Source organism: Xiphias gladius, chromosome 19 (genome assembly GCF_016859285.1).
Source record: "Xiphias gladius isolate SHS-SW01 ecotype Sanya breed wild chromosome 19, ASM1685928v1, whole genome shotgun sequence".
NCBI classification, from domain to species: domain Eukaryota; kingdom Metazoa; phylum Chordata; class Actinopteri; order Istiophoriformes; family Xiphiidae; genus Xiphias; species Xiphias gladius.
The window spans coordinates 2,400,753-2,417,214 of NC_053418.1; the positions used below are offsets into that span (position 1 = coordinate 2,400,753).

The 16,462-nt window shown below is 42.4% G+C and overlaps 1 protein-coding gene across 1 annotated transcript in view; it reads left to right on the forward strand.

The window, feature by feature from the left end:
* The window catches only part of fras1 (Fraser extracellular matrix complex subunit 1), a 235,343-nt gene that overhangs the window by 99,172 nt on the left and 119,709 nt on the right, over positions 1-16,462 (forward strand). The window contains exons 12-13 of the mRNA XM_040154916.1: positions 5,346-5,489; positions 8,590-8,736. Coding sequence (XP_040010850.1) covers positions 5,346-5,489; positions 8,590-8,736 — 291 coding nt within the window. The remainder of the gene's footprint in view (positions 1-5,345; positions 5,490-8,589; positions 8,737-16,462) is intronic.

Sequence of the window (16,462 nt, forward strand, 5' to 3'; positions counted from 1 at the left end):
TCATGTGTTTGTGCGGTGATGGTTTTCATACCCCATCATACATGCCTGAACAAAATGATTTAAACACGATTTACCCACTTTGCTTTATATTTACATACCGACGCGGGTAACAGACTCGTGTTTTCGCTCGTTAACCCTGCATTACTTTGTCTGCCTGGCTGGGAATTGGATTTCCCGACTGTTAGTTTGTGGCTAAAAATAGAGGAAGGGCCAAAGAAAAACACATGCTCTCCTTTTCTCCCTCTTCTAACTTGAACTGTAAATCGTCCTTTGAGCCTCTGGCTGTCCACGGGCCCAGAGGTCCTCGCATTGGGCGCCTCACAGCCGAGAGCCATAACTAGGAGTCGCGCTGTGTTCAGATCTCAGGGGAACGGCTATAGATGTGAGCTTCATACTTGCAGATGCGGATCCCCTCTGCCAGGGTTTGACCCAAATGAGTCTTTTTACGTAGGTATGGTTATCGTGTACCCATTTTCAGTGCGATGCATATTTGGAACCACTTTTAGGATAAGGAGTTAGCTGTTGGGAGATGCGGGGAGATGGTGCTCAGTCGGAGACATTACGTTGATGGGAAGATGTTTTGGGGACTCTTTATGACAACGAACTTGTCATAAGAGATGATGTTTTTTGTGAGTCAGCTCACGCAGGATGCGATCACTCCTTTCCCAAACAGCCCCCAGCCTTATGCTTTTTTGGCAGCAGGGAAAATGCAGCTTTTCAACAGTGATAATTTGTGTTTGACAGAAGCAACAGTTCTGCAATACTACATCAGATTTGACTCTTACATCAGATTTGACTCTTACATCAGACTTGACTCTTACATCAGACTTGACTCCTTCGGCGCCTCAGATAATGTGTAAATTCATTCATTTGCCCAACACACGGAAATAACATCATGGAATAACAATGACATGGTTGTATTACATATGAATGGGACTTTCATACGGACATATTTAAATTTCCTACTCCTTTATTTTGTATATACCTTTATTTTCGAGCCATTGGCTTGACAACGTTGACTGACAGGCTGCTTTGCAAGTGCCACATTGTGAGATTTAAGGTGTTAATTAATTTTGCCATCACATATTTGCATTTTTGATTAGTTTTGCATAACTTAGGTAACTTAGTTACTTAGCTGCCTACACTGTCTGCATTTCAAAATTTTCCATTATCTACAACTCCACACCACAACTAGAAAAACCATAATATATCATTTCAATTGCAGCTTACTTACTTTGCAGCAAAGAGTGTGATGAAACAGAGACATGACACTCTCTCCCAGGAGTAGCCCTTCTTTTTTCTTAAAGTGCATGTAGGAAGCTTCATAAATAAATCTGAAGTCCTTCTCTGAGGTAGGTCTGTTTTTGGTTTAACTTTCAGTGTGATTCCCAGGAGGGATTCTGACATGTTGGATAAATACAGCTCCACAAATCTCAATCCAGCTCACAGTTTAGTCACTTAATCTCCTCATCATTATTTCATCTATTTTACTCAGCAGAGTTTGGAAGAATCGAACGGATTTGATCCTATTCGAAATAAAGAGTCTCACGATTGAAAAGTTGGCAGAGGGCTGCACGGGTGAATTACTGAATGTTGCGCTACCTTTTTAGTCGGAATCAGGGTGTGAAATTACCAGGAATCACGAGGCAAACGCTGGTAAATGTTGGATGTGGTTGGCAGATCGCTTCATTTTCCATGCTACTTTGTCCGGTAGCCAGTCTCAGTTGGAGGTTAAGATTGTGCTAACAATCAAGTTGGCGGGGGACTTTTATTTTCTCATACATTTTTCTAATGTTTCTGGTTGACACTGTTCCTGCTAAATTCAACACATCTCCAGTTTGACATAGTGAGAATTTCTTAATCCACCGTCTTTCATAATCAGGTGAGGCTATGCAATTAATCCTGCCTGGATCCACACCTCTGGATCAGTTGTTTTCATACGAATTTGCTGTTAATCACGGCTGTAGTTTTTAATTTTGGGCTTCAGGGATTCTGGCTCGCTACGCTTGTGAGGAAATTAAAGTACAATGTGTGAGCGTCAAGGCAGCCTTCTGTAAACAGCGGCTTATATCAAAGAGTGCGATTGTTGAACTAGTGCTGTAATGTGGCTTTATCCTCAAGAGGGAAAAATCCAATTCTGGTTCACTCTCAGCCGTCACAGCAAACAAGAAATGATCTTGTAACTCTTCAGGTGGAGTTTTGTATTAAAATATACTCATTTGTTTCCACTGTATAATATTCAGGAAGGATTTCTTTGCAGAAAAAGGGTTCAGGATAGATGCAAGATGAGTGCACGAGGGGGAAGGATTCCGCAGTGGGTAGCAGAATATATGCAGGGGATTCCTGCATTATCGTTAGCTGAAGCATTGGCCACGGCTGAATAGAGAGATAAACACTTGACTGATATTTGTAATAGCCAATGAGCCAGTCAGTGGGCCAGAACATGCACTGCTCAGTATCTCAATCTCCCACTTTTCTCACGGTACTTCCTCCTTCTCACACGCTCTCGCTTTAGCACGCAGCTCAAGGTTTTCTCACCCATCCTTTCTGTCAGTGAAAAGACGGTGGAATGTGGGGATGAAAAGTGAGGTCGAAAAGTGAGAATTGATGGCAGATGGAAAGAAAATGAACGGGATAAATAAAAAAGGGAAGTTGTAAAGGATAAAGAATAGAGAGGAAGGGAATGGTGGGGGGTGCCGGAGTGAGAAAAAGGACAAATGGAGATACTTAGAACGGTATGTTCTGGCTTACTGAAAGTCTTATTGGCCATCAAGGTTAAAGTCTCCGCTCCGTCTTTCTCGGTTCTCTTCAACTCCTTCACCTTTTATCCTGCCCCCCCCCCACCCCTCTAGTCTCTCTCTAGTCTTTCCTCCTGTAAGTCCCCTCCTCGTCTTTTCTTCTCTGTTCTGTTTTTCTTCTTCCTCCTTCTCTCTCTGCCCCGTTCCTGCAGTTGTCACATCAGTCAGATCCCTCAGTCACGTTCCTACAGGCGGTTAGCGGTTTGCGCGCTCAATGCATTCACATAATGAGTAGAGCAACCACAGTGCAACCAAGTGACGAGAAGCTGCGTGCGTTCGCTTGCTCTGCGGGACAGATACGTCAGTGTCAGTGTTTCCGTCCTCGATAGTGCAGTTTCAGATGCTGACAGGGTTTTTGGGAGGGAGTTGTGCGACCTTCTGAAATGAGAGTTTAAATTTTGGAGACAAGTATTTCAGACTTAAGAAAAGCCGGGCAATTTTCAAGAGAACCCAGTGGATAGCAGAAACTTTGACGGCTGGGTGACTCTGCAGGATTGTTTCTGCTTACATCTTACATACATTAATTGTTTCTAAGGATGAATTTCAGCTACTTTTCTCCATAGTAAACTAGAGGGAAACAGACTGTTTACGCCTTCAGAACTCTCCTTAGTTGAAAATAAAAAAAACAACTCTAACAAACCCAGAAGGAATAAAGTTTTTAGGTCACAAGTGCTCGGGCCTAGTTATGGAAAGTCATGCAAAATGTGTGCATTTCAGAAGAATCGCAACACTGCGAGATGCTTACCCACAATGATGTCGTTCTTTAAATTCATATTTACTTCTTTCTTTTGATTCAGCATGTAGACCTGTGGATGTTTACATGTATTACACAAAAGATAAGTCGGAGGAAAGTCCCGGCAGCGTTGAGAATGTTGCTGATTAAGTCATACGGATAATTTTGCAGTCGCAGCCTTTTCACTTGATACCGAGAAAGCAGTTGATAGGGTCGAGTGGAGTTTTTTTATTCAGTGTTTTAGAAAAGCTTGGTTTTTGTGGAGGGCTTCCTTAATTGGGTTGTGGTAAAGTATGAAAAACCTGGGGCAGGGAGATCTCCTTCCCCCTATTTTATTTCCATTATTTATCACAAGCAGGTGGAAAAAAACACAAACTCTTTCTACATGATGAGTCTTTGCCTGGTCTCAGATCCAGAATCCTCCATCCAGTTTCTTCTTGATACGACCGAAACATTTTCTGGCTATAAAATCAACTGGCATAAGTCAGCAGTTATGCCTAAGGAAAGTCGTCCCACAGTGATCAGTGCCGACCAATTTGAGTAGGTCTCATCTAGTGTGAAGTATTTAGGGGTCAAATTATTCGCCAATATTGCAGATACTGTGTAGTTCGCGTTAACATGGTTCCCGTCCTCGCAGTAGTTTGGGGAGTGTAGTCGGGCAACAGCTCTATTTAAAGTTACCTAAAAATGATCTTTCCCTCCACCTTCTACAAGATAACAGTTAATGCAATATATGGTAGCTGTAGGAAAAGTGAGAAAAATGGGCCAACTGGAAATAAATTTGTGAGGTCGCACACTTTAGCGTGGTTCCTGAACTCTGAATCATTTCCCGCCTCTCGTATTTTGTCCGCTAATTTTCAAAAAGTCTGGCATCGTGATCAGTGGTGACTATTTCTCCAGGCGGTAAAGCAGTTGACCGTTGAAACCTTTGTCAGACTTGGGACAGAACCAGTAAAAAAAGGGTCACAGAAATGGCAACGGGCATAGATGAGATTGTCAAAACTCTGCGGGTTGTTGTAACTGGACAGAAATAACTGATGCTGAAGTGCTGAAACAAGGGTTACTGTCACCAGCTGATGGTCATAGAAGCAGCAATGAGGTGCTTTCTAGGTTCAGTATCCTATGACCTGGGTGACTGAAGTTATTCACGGATCATGACGCTTTTACTTTTTTCCTAACATCTGGTTAATGAAAATATTGGTTATACACTGGCTTACTCAGTGAATAATGACTTTTAGGTGCAGCTGGTCAGCAAAGTGGAGAATCAGGCATGTGCTCATTAGTTTTTGATAAAATGGTGGACCGACTGGGAACCAGTGTGGGCAGGGAAAGCACTTAAACACTTCATCACAAAATGTTCCAGCGGAGCTGCTGGCTGACAGTAGAAGACTGTGGATGTACTCAAGAACTCCCCGAAGGGCAGTGTTTACATAGTAAAACATCACCACCACCACTAACACAGTCTGACTGTAGAACCAAATGTACTGGATGAAATTTGTTAAAAAATTAAAGTGTGTGTGTGTGTGTGTGTGTGTGTGTGTGTGGTTGTGCTAAATCAAATCTCTCTGACTCTGCTAACTGAGTTTCAGTCCCGAGCCAAATCTGTTCGACAGAATTTGCATTGAATTAAATGTTAATATGTGGGCGTCATTGAGGGAGCGAGTAGGTAACTTCAAGTCCCGTATCCAACAGTGTCTGCCGAGATTTATAGAATAAAGTTCGCGTGAAATTGAATGTTAGAAATGTATGTGTTTGCGCGTGTGTGTCTGTGTTTAAGTAAGGGCAAACATATTGAATCTCTGTGTGTTTTCCAGTCCAGTGTCACGCAGACTGCCTGTCATGTTTGGAGACGCCTGACCACTGTGAGAGCTGCAGGGACCCAAAGGCCTTCCTCCATCTTGGACGTTGTCTGTCCATCTGTCCAGCTGGCTACTATGCAGAAGGACGAGTATGTGCAGGTAGGACTGTCTTTTAAATACTCAATATACATGAATATAATTACTCAAAACTGTCCCTTATCTTCCATTTATCTCACTTTTATATGGCAGACAATGCTCTTTGCAAGTAAACCAGCATGTTGTAACTGGATACTAGTGCAGGGATTTTCCCGATTAGTCGTTAATAGATGTTTTGTCTTTTTTTTGTTTGGTTCCACTTGGCAAAGAATGACGTAGCTGTCAACCTTTCGGCTTTGCAGAAAAAGTAATGGAGACAGAGACAGGTTACCTGTTCAACCTTAGAGCCGCATGAGAGTCTGCCCATCTTCTTCTCAGAATCTTAACTCAGTCAGCTCAGAATACGACCAAGTCAGTGCAGCTCACTCTTCCCAGTGATGGTGATGTGTCTGATGTCCATCGCTGATGGGAAATTTAGATCCCTGTTAGGTTGTATTTCTCTGGTGACCCCCTGGAAGCTCGACAGAGGCCCCCTGTGGTTTGCACGGGACGTGTGTCGGCAGCACCGCAGAAAACACGCATTCAAATTCGAGGAATGCAACAGTGGCTCCAACTGGATCGATTGTGTGCGTACGCGTGTTTGCCCGTATCTGCGCCGAGCGTGCGTGCGTGCATGTTTTCCTCCTCATCCTTTTTTGCGTGTATGGGTGTTCGCGCCAGTTTGTGGTCGCGTTCGCCTGACTTGAAAAAACCAGCTACGCCACCGTGACTTAGCTTTGAACCACAACAGCCATAATCCTCTTTTTTTTTTTTTTTTACTTTTGCTGCATTGAACTCCTACCATCCGCCATCTCATCCCATTGACCCGTTCTCCTTGTGAGCCAGACATTTGATGCCCACGGCTCTTCATGAGGCTTTAAACAGCAAACGCCCCGATGCCGTAAAGCTATCAGGCACAGATAAAGGAATTAACTTCGAAGCCTAGCTACTAATGCTTCCAGCTGAATCCTTAACAGTGTTTCCACACTTGTACTTCAGAAATATAAAGCTTGGGTGCTTGGGTCCTGAATGTGTGGATTTTGTGTGGTTGTAGTTGGTGTTATACCAACTTTATTCAACGAGGGAAGCGCTTCTCTAAGTTTTAAAAATATCTTTCCTGCTTCCTTAGCAGCAGCCCAATGGATCAAAGACGCAGCCTAGAGATACGTGTGATCAGAAAGACAATGTAAAACTAATAGAATAGCAACACTCAGTATACCATTACAAAGAATGTGAAACATATGTGATTAATATAAATAAAATTATAAACTGATTCCATTCAGATAACACTTTCTTCACCAAATGGTTGTTAAACCTCACAAATCTGTGAGGTTAAATGGTGGGTGGTTTTTTTGCAGACGTTTCCTAAAAGAAATAAACAAAACTTATATATATATATATATATATATATATATATATATATATATATATATTTTTTTTTTGTCAGCTGTGGATTGGACACCGAGTCATCAGTGTGGCCCCTGTTTACTATTTAGAAAAACCAATAAAACCACCAGTCCATCCCACGCAGCCCGATTTCTAATTATTTTAACTAACTTATTTTAACGTTGGCGGCCAGAAATTCTGCTGCGAGCCTGAACTCACATTGTGAGCGACAAGATCATCTCTTCCGTTTCCTCCTTTTGTCCAGATGTCTTTCACTTTTCTCGACGAATCGTTGTCCTTTCATCTCGCGGTCTCTCCTTTGTTTGTGTTTCTCTCTATCATCATCGTCTTCATCTCTGTCGCCACCATGATATCTCTTCCCTCTGCCTTCACATCTCCACTTCTCTCCTATCTCTGACGGAGTGGGTGGCTGTGAGGTTTAAAGGGGATTTAGTTGCTTTTTATTCTGTAATCTTGAGACTTCTCATTAAAAAACATCTGCCTCCTCTTTGCATTTTCTCTCAAATTTTCCATATGCCCTGGTTTCATTAATATTTTTTTGGCGACGTCTGTAAGTAGCTTACATTCCACCAAACAGAACCATTAGTGTCAAGCTGCCAAAGTGAACAATCTTATAGAGTATATAGAATGTGTTTAATAAGAATATATGGATAAATAATGCATTTCTTATTTCCCTGTGTAATACAGTTCTTCTCAACGGGAACATTACTGTTTTTTTCTTTTTTTTATTAAAACAAAATGTAATCTGCACAACTTCCTTTGCTGCTCTGTTTTATAGTGATGTCTTCCCCACATTACTCTTAGACCTTTTTCATAAGTTTTTTTCAACTTTGTTTTGGGCGATGAAATGATTAAATCAATAAAAACTTGATTGACTCTTGTGCTTTGTTGCTAACAGCACTTTGTGCCACATACTTATGTGCAGACAAACCAGATATAGTCCAATTTTAAATAGTAGAACATTTTAATGCGCAAAACTCAAAAATGGTGTTGGTGCTATAGATAGGATGCAGAATCTTCCTCTGGTTCTTCTAGTTTTTATTTACAGCAGCGTCTGTGTTTTGCTGCTACCCACCTTGACCTGCCTCCACTCTCTCTGCAAGCCCAAAAATGAAAGTCATCACTCCATCAGGAACCCTAAAATATCAACATCAAGAAAGGTAGCATTCAAAAAAACCAAAAAAAAAAACATCAGATGGTGTATGTCGACAGAGAATTCAGAGAATTCAAGAAAATAGGGGCCGTGTTATATGGGAAGCAGCACTGTCCCCCCATGATGACACGTCTTTATTGTCCCAGGAGGGAAACGTGCGGCTCTTTTAGTCGTGATCTCCTTACGCTCTCCTGAGAATATTTACATATCATTTAGTTGATTCGCATCCTGTCTTCCCCCCTTTTTAAATATTTGTGCCAAGAAGACCCGACTGTGAGCAACTTTTGGGTTGAAATACCCAATAATAATAATCTCCTCAGGGACCCTCAGTCTCCCCTCCACAGTCCAAGAATGTCCCAGTCAGTATAACTAGAGACCTAAAATCCCCCACAGTATTTTACTGGCTTCACCTTTGATGAACTGCACATCAAGGTTTTTCTGGCTTCTTTACCCTCCACCATGATCGGGCTAAGCAATGACAGGCACCCATGAAGGAAGCTCAGATAGGAAGAGAAAATTCATTTTCGATGTGACTGACAGTCAGACTCTTCTCCTCCCCCACAGCCTGCCAGTCATCCTGCGCCACCTGTTCCAGCAGGTGGGACTGCCAGTCCTGTGGCTCGCAGCTGCCTCTGCTGAGTGCTGATGGCAGCCAGTGCCTGGCTTCCTGTCCTCCTGGTTCCTACCGGCACGACCACACACACTGCCGCTGTGAGTATCACAGGATGTCGTGTGATTGGGTTCTGCTCTCTGGAGGCCACCGTGGTGGTCAAAATGGTGTTTTGGCTCAGGTTCAACCACTAACCAGGTGTACCAAGTGGGAAGGTAACACTGGGAGGGATGAAATGCAACAGAACTGTTAGTGCCAAGGATGCCTAGCTAGTCGAATGTTTCACTGTTTACATTTCTCTGGAAGTTTTGCTAAATTCGGGTTAAAATTGATGAGATGAGGTTAAGTCAGATGACTGATGGCAGATTATTCTTGTTTACCAGACAGTTTCATTTGTCATAATTAATATTAATTTGGAGACTAACAAATCTAACTGTCCTCTATTATGTTCTTGCAATTTTAATAAATCTTATGTATCTTACTACTTATAAAAAGGAAATATGTTTTCCATATATAAAGATTAAATGTAGAGTATATATTACTATATTTTTTATACTTAAATATCAATAATAGTCACATATTGCAGATTCTAATTTTATTCACTTTATACATTTTTCTTTTAAACACATATTTAGTGATTTATGAAACATTATAGCTTTGTGTCTTTTTCATGTGTACATCTTAGACATGTATAATAATTCCATATAAGCTACAATATTTGAATATGTACGTACATCCATGTATGATTTGGATATCCCTCTTTTTGAAAAAGAAGTTGTTGCTATTTTACATGGAATCAATTAGCCTCCGTGGTGGAATTAAACAGGCACCAAACTGGCTGATGTGTATGAAGACAAGTGGAACAGCTTATTTCTGCAGTTTCACCTCCTCTCATACTTTCCCTCTTCTTCTGATGTCTTCTGTCTTTCCTGCTGTCCTTTCCTTGTCCTTTCTCTTTGTTTTTCTGTGCTTTGTGTCTGCAAATGTTTCTCGTCTCTGCTGCTGTTATCAAATACTTTGCCAAAGAATTCAAAGAATCCAATTCTGACAATTCTTTATACAAAATCAGAGCACTAGTACCTTTCAGTCAGCTCCTTTCAGATCAGCCCCTTGGCAGTGGAGCAGAAAGTGCATTTACAGTTTAGCAACAAGCAGTTCAACAGTGAGGCTCCACAGTTGGTGCATCAGTGTTTTGGGGACCTCAAATAAACTCTGTATGACTTTTTTCCCCCAGTGGATTGGTTTTCTGAATAACTTTGAGTGGATGTTCTGATTGAATATTTTATGAAGTGACGAAGGAGAAGAGTCTCTGAGGGTCGAGGTATTATTGCTTCTGCATTGTGGTTCTCCCGACTGACGGAAAAGGCCAAAGACAGTCATTGTTTGGAGACACTTCAGCAGCCAAATGTGCCGACGTGTTGTACAGATTGTAGAAGCATGACGACTGAACTGTTGCTGCGGCTTTGGCTCAACCTCCCCAGGGACATTGTTTGGAAAGTTTCTGTCAATATTTCCCCCTCTCCTTTTTGTTTCTCCTCTTGGCGTCTCTATTCAAAGTCTTTCAAAAAGAACATGACGAAAACCAGTTAGTGCCAGAAAATTGACTGGTAATTGAAAATTAAATTGACTCGAAAATTGCCGTTTTAATTAGCTTTTCTCACTCAGCCCAAGCTGAGTGTGTTTTAATATCGGTACCGCTGCATTATGCTATGCTCTCTGACTCCTGTCAATCACTTGACACCCACAGGAAAAAACAGAAAGAAAAAAAAACAGAAAAAAAAAAAAAAAAGGGCATTATTATTATTATTATTGTCAAAGCCTCTAATTATTTATTTAGGGTGTCTTGAGTCCCTGGTAGAGCAACTAATTTCATTAAAACTGTACGGAGGTAAGGAAATGCCAATGACTGACTTCACTGTTCAAATAAACCCAAATAAAATGCGTGCAGGCGTTCTTGTTTTATAACCTACCAAGAGTCTCTGCAGGCTTGACATAAAAGCAAGAGGGGCGACTGGATCCCACTGTATAAAGTGCTAATGTAGGATAAATACACAACGAGGGCCGTCTGCATCTACTGTTACTCAGCTCATCTACCTCAAAGGTCACCCAGCGCTCCAGAGCCCGGGCCAATAAGTAGAGCCGCGGCTCAGTGAGCTAAACCCCCGTGGGGAAGCTAATTTACGCTGAACAGTTTGGCCGAGCGCCTCCATCGAGTGGGGAAGACCTACCGTGACTCCTGGGGGGGGTGATGGGTAGAAACAGGGAGTGAGAGAGCAGAGAATAACCACAATGCCATTACAGTCCGGTCAGTTCTGCAGCTCAATTTCACACCTATTCACCTAATGAATACTGTCAGGAGGATTGGAATTCCGGACCTTCCCGTGCACAAGCTCCCGTGGATGGCCTTAGATAGGACAGACAACAGCCGCCATTGTAGAGAGCCGGCTCCGTCTTATCTTTCCTCTATCCATCCAGCTTCATGTACTGTATACAGTGCTAGCTATTGTACGGACCCCTTGTGGAAATCCCACTTCATGCATTTATGCTGCCTCTGTTCCACTTTGATGCCATATACTCCGGCGGCATCCATTGAAGAAATCCCCTCTCATGCATTAATCCAGCATCTAGTCTGCATTAATACTGCAGAGAGTTCTAGTGTTGCACAGTAAAAGCCAATGAATACGGGGGCAGCTGTTGTGCTAGACGTCCCCTGTCATGCCTTCATCCTGCATCCATCCAGGTTTAACACTGCAGAAAATAATGTCAAATGTGGTGTCAAATTCACAACACAAACCCCTTGTGTGTCTTAGCCCACTAGTCAGCAGACCGGTTCTTTTAACCTATAACTGGCTTGGGAGCAAAAAAGCAGAAGTGGAAAGTGGGACTCATAAACGCTGTGACGGTAGATGAGTGGGTGCTTGGGCCGATACCATTAGGGTGGACTTAACCTGAATGAACTCCTATCCCAACACTTGTTTATGCGGAATAATTAAGTGTGTGAGGTGTTTGGAAGGTGCTGGAGACATTAATGGCGGATTGAAGCATTTCTTGGCAGAGGACCAGGACCTCCCAGAGCCCAGTGTGTCGCTGCGGGCCTCCCTGGGGTTTTTGTTAACGCCTCTGGTGTATGACTAAAGTCTTTACTTTGTCTGCTTGTGCATGTGTTCAAAGTCAGCTTGTTAAAAATCATGGGGGGTTGTTGTTTGGATAATAAAGATAAGATCCTCTCTTCCTCCCCTCTCTCCTTTTTTCTGTGCTCTCTAACCCCTATATCCTTCTTTTTTTTCTTCCTGTCGTCTCTAATGGCTCTGTGAGATAGACACAGTTGGTTTGCTGCTCAAACTGTACAACCCCCGATGAGATGTTCGTGTGAATCAGGAAGGGAGAGAGCAAAAAAAGTAAAGGATAAGAAACGTGGGCATGTTTTCAGTGTAAACTATGTCTAGTCCAGTACATCCCCTCGTTACTGATTTCTTCGTTGTCAAACACCCTTGCTACTGTCACTTTCTTCCAAAACATACAGTCAGTGTGAAAAACAAATGCGCATCCATCTCGTTCAGGTGCTGAGTCAAAAAAAAGTAGAGTAATTGTGTTTCTGTCTAAAGCAAGCAGATAGCAGTGTTTGAAGTTCTTTGAGAGACAGAAATGGTAGAGACGTACGGTACCTCTACAGAGACATTAACAACAAAATCCACTAAAAATGTCTCATGAGTCTCCTCTGGTCTACTGGATCTGTAGGTGAGGTCTGGTTAAGTTTACGTCACTATTGGACGATTTTGCTCTGTATGAATTATTTCTAAAGCAGTACATTTAGTGTCAGCGTAGAAAGTAGTGTGCCCCTTTTGTTTAGCGGGGCGGACTGAGAGTATATTTAGGTGGGACTGATGGATCGGCGAGTAGGACGTTCGACTTCCATGAAGGAGGCCGGACTTTGTGTCCTGTCACAGACTTGCAATTAACATTTCCCTTTTTACCAAACATAAGCCACTGTTTTACTGGCCTAACCCTAACCCTACCCTAGCTACAGTCAATTTGTCACAAGCATGATCTTTCCCTAACCTTAACCATACTGTAGTTGCCATGTGGAGATATTGTAGGCAGTGAAAAAGTTAAAAATGTTGGCATTTGGCGTAAAAAAAAAAAAAAGCCTCGGCACCGAATGTGATCCAGGGTTTCGCGGAATCCTCCGGCATTGACATTTATGTCTGGCAATAAGGTTGCTTCAACATATGGTTGCAGAAATTCTGCACAACAGGGTTGGGTGTGAAAATCAATTCACAGGAGAACTGAACTTCATTCACACATGCGAAAAATTGAATGATCGTTCGTTAATAACGTTGTGCTGATGGAGCCCAAAAGGTCGAACCGAACCATGAGGGCACAGTGCAGCACCCAGGCAGCTGGTGCACACACATACTAGCGTAATCTTGTACAGTTGCAAGCGTCTGGGCACATATTGGAATTAATGACAAGATAATTAGCTTTGAAAGGCACATGCAAAGTACTGTGTTCATACTTTGTACTCCATCACCTACAGACGCTCACGGATCAGGGGAGGGCAGCACTGAGCTCCAGCACTAGCAAACAAGAAACATCTGACCGGCGCACAGTGTGGCACTTGACAAAACTTCAGACCACAGTCGCAAGCTAAGAGAAGCAGCTAACACGTCTTTACCCAGCTGTCCTCTTTATTTTCTGCCTTATTCTAAGAGGACGAAGCAGAGAGAAAACCGATCTACATTTCCTTTACTAGACTGCTGATTTTGGATGGCAGTTAAATTCCTTCAAGTCTTTTCGGCTCTGTGAGGTTGTACGAAGGCTGTTCTGTCTGCATCATGACCTCTCACTCGCACTTCACCTGAGAATGCTAAATGCTTCTGTGAGAGCCGCAGTCTATTTTTTCTCTGAACACGAAAACCTTAGGCATTAATAGCTGTTTTTATAAGGTATGATTTGTGAAATGTCACACAAGGTGGGAGGGATTTAATCGATACTAGCTTGACCGTATCGCCCGATTTTTAGCATTTCAGTTTCATTCTGAACGTGGTGGTCGGGAGCTGAGGCAACAGTGACGCCAGCACTATTTCTCCTGATCCCACTACCCACGTTTTCCAATGAAAGCCTTGACATAGCAGTGTCGAATATTTCCTTAAGCGTGGACCTTCTCATCGAGCCAAAGGCCGAAAGGAACAGCCTAGTACAGTAGCTAGTTGATTTTATTAAATTGCTATATTGGCTGTATCGTAGTTATGGCTGTGGCTCTGCAGCGGTTTTGGACTGCAGCTGCTCAAGAAGAAATCAAGATATCGGCTTTTCACTCTCAGTGAACAGGCATCTGAATAACAGAAAAAAAAAAACATTCAAGTGCAAACCTGATCCTATATCCGATCCCAATCCAATAGGAGGGATTTTCAAAAAAACAGCTCTCATCTTGTTTTGTTTGGTTTTTTAAAATGTATTTCACACAGTTCCTTTTTCCAAAGCAGCCTTCACCATGCTTTAATTGCCGAATCTCTCCTCCCATCTCGCTTTATCACTCGAGGTTCGGGGGGGTGTGAACCACGCCAGCGCAGTACTCGCGTGTCCCTGCTCGTCCCAGGAGGACAGGGAGCGGAGATTATCCGCTGCAACGTGTGACTGTGCATTCATCTCTACCTCCCCTGGTTTATGCAGAATAGGCTTTAGAGGAGGTTTTTGGCAACTGGCCTGCTAGGATTACATTTGCTGATAACTTTTCGCTTCGGGCTGCACAGAAAAATAAATTGCTTTGCTGCAAGGAGCAAGGTAGAGGACGTGTAATCCCCTAGCCTGCTATAAACATTTTTTGGAGAGGGAGTGTGTGTGTGTGTGTGTGTGTGTGGAGTGACTTAGTCATATAAATGTAGGAGTCCCATCTTGTATAGAATGCTAGTAAATGCCTTTTTTTTTTTTGCTTCATCTGTAAGAAGAATAGTTTAAAATTTCCCAGCTGAAAGGGAAAGTGGATATTGTTAGAAAAAAAAAATGTCTACAAATATTTTAATTTCGCAATTTTCGGCAGGACAGCTAATCATCTCATTTTAAAGACAAGGTATCATGGGCCCTCTCTGAACCCTCAACTCACCGAGAAGCAGAAGAGGACAGCTAGAAAGACAGACGTTAAAATTGAACATGGGTGTGAACAGATGAAACAAAGGCTTGAGAGAGAGAAACCAACACGCTCACACAGAGAGAAAGAGAGATGACAAGAGATCTAGTGCGAAACTCGAGAGAGGCCAGAGGGCTGAGGCAAGAAAAAAGCTGGGGCAGAGAAAAGAGAGCATCATGGGAAGAGAGGGGTGCACATCTTCAGTAATAGAGAGAGAGAGAGAGAGAGAGAGAGAGAGAGACGGGGAGATGAGGGAAAGGAAACGGGAAGAGCTGAGGAGCATTAAAATTGACCAGTGGGCCAAGGATCTATTTCAGCCGTCAGTCTACCTGTCCCAGTCAAGGACAGGTTCCAGTCCTCACTGGCAACTCTAACTCTATTCGCAAAGAACTGAACAAGAAAGGTTACTCTGCTGTAACCTGATGATGTCTGTGATTTCGGTTTGTCCTTCACTTAAAATCCCTTGCAAATGACTGATTGACTCAGTTTTAGTTTTGCATGTTTTAGCCTTCCATCTACAAAATCCAGTGTACTTTACTGCCATCTGTATTTCAGAGCTTAATATGAAATTTTAGATTGATTTCCTACCTCCCAGGCATGTCAGTGCAATATGAAAATGACTTGCTGCGACTTGAAACCTGCATGAGATAGGTAATCAATCACAGAGCACAGTTGCTGTACTTGCCATTAATTTTGACCAAGTTTCATCTTCGTCGCCTTGCACCAACGTTGCGCCGGGCTATTCTGGAAACTTTTGGTCTGCCAAACTGCTTAATGGCCTCTTGCATGCAAGAAATGACTGATACATAATGACTTTCTCAGCGTCCATGTTTACTCATTCTTTCCCTTCAAAATTTTCAGAGTTGGAGTGTCACACAGGCACTTGATGTACAAGGTTAGAAAAACCATTTCACATCTCACACATGCTGAATACGACCATAAACAAAGAAACATATATCCACCGTAAAAGATTACTGATCTTATGAAGCATTTCTCCAGTCTCTTAAAATTCATTTTCAATTCATTTAGACGTGTGCCGAAACCACTGACTCTCTGGAAGATAGAAAATCAATCTAAAAAGTGATAGTACACTTCTGAAAGTTGTCCTCGGTAATATAAAGTGCCCTTGATTTGTAGTCAATGGGCTAAAACATGCCAAAACCACCAGTGTGGTCCTTTAAATCACCTGGTGTCAGTGATTTAAATCCAATGCTGATAGAATAGACTGATTTATCCACCCACAGTAAAAACTGTGAAAAACTCGATTTGGCTGGAGGTTGGTGGTAATTTTTCACCCTGAATGTGAAGAGAAAAGAAACGGAAAGGAAAGTTTAGAGAGAATGAGAGACCAACAGAGAAAAGACAGGGTGACTGACTGCAAAGTACAGGTTGGAAAGCACTGATTCTATCAGTAGAATTTCATTTTATTTTGCGCACATAATAAACAACGTGACAAAAAAAAAAGCGGGACAAAACAGAAAATAATGAACGCTGTATCAATCGTATCAGGCATGCACAATGCACAGACTGAAAGACTATGCAGACTGAAAACACTGGGATTTACAATTCATTTTATAATACAAATCTCCTTTGTTCCCAGACAGTCTTATAGTCATCTTGTATGTAGCCCTTTACTGAAGCTGAATACATAGCAGGGATGGAAATGCAGAGGACGGGACGGAGGCACAATCTGTGTGGAT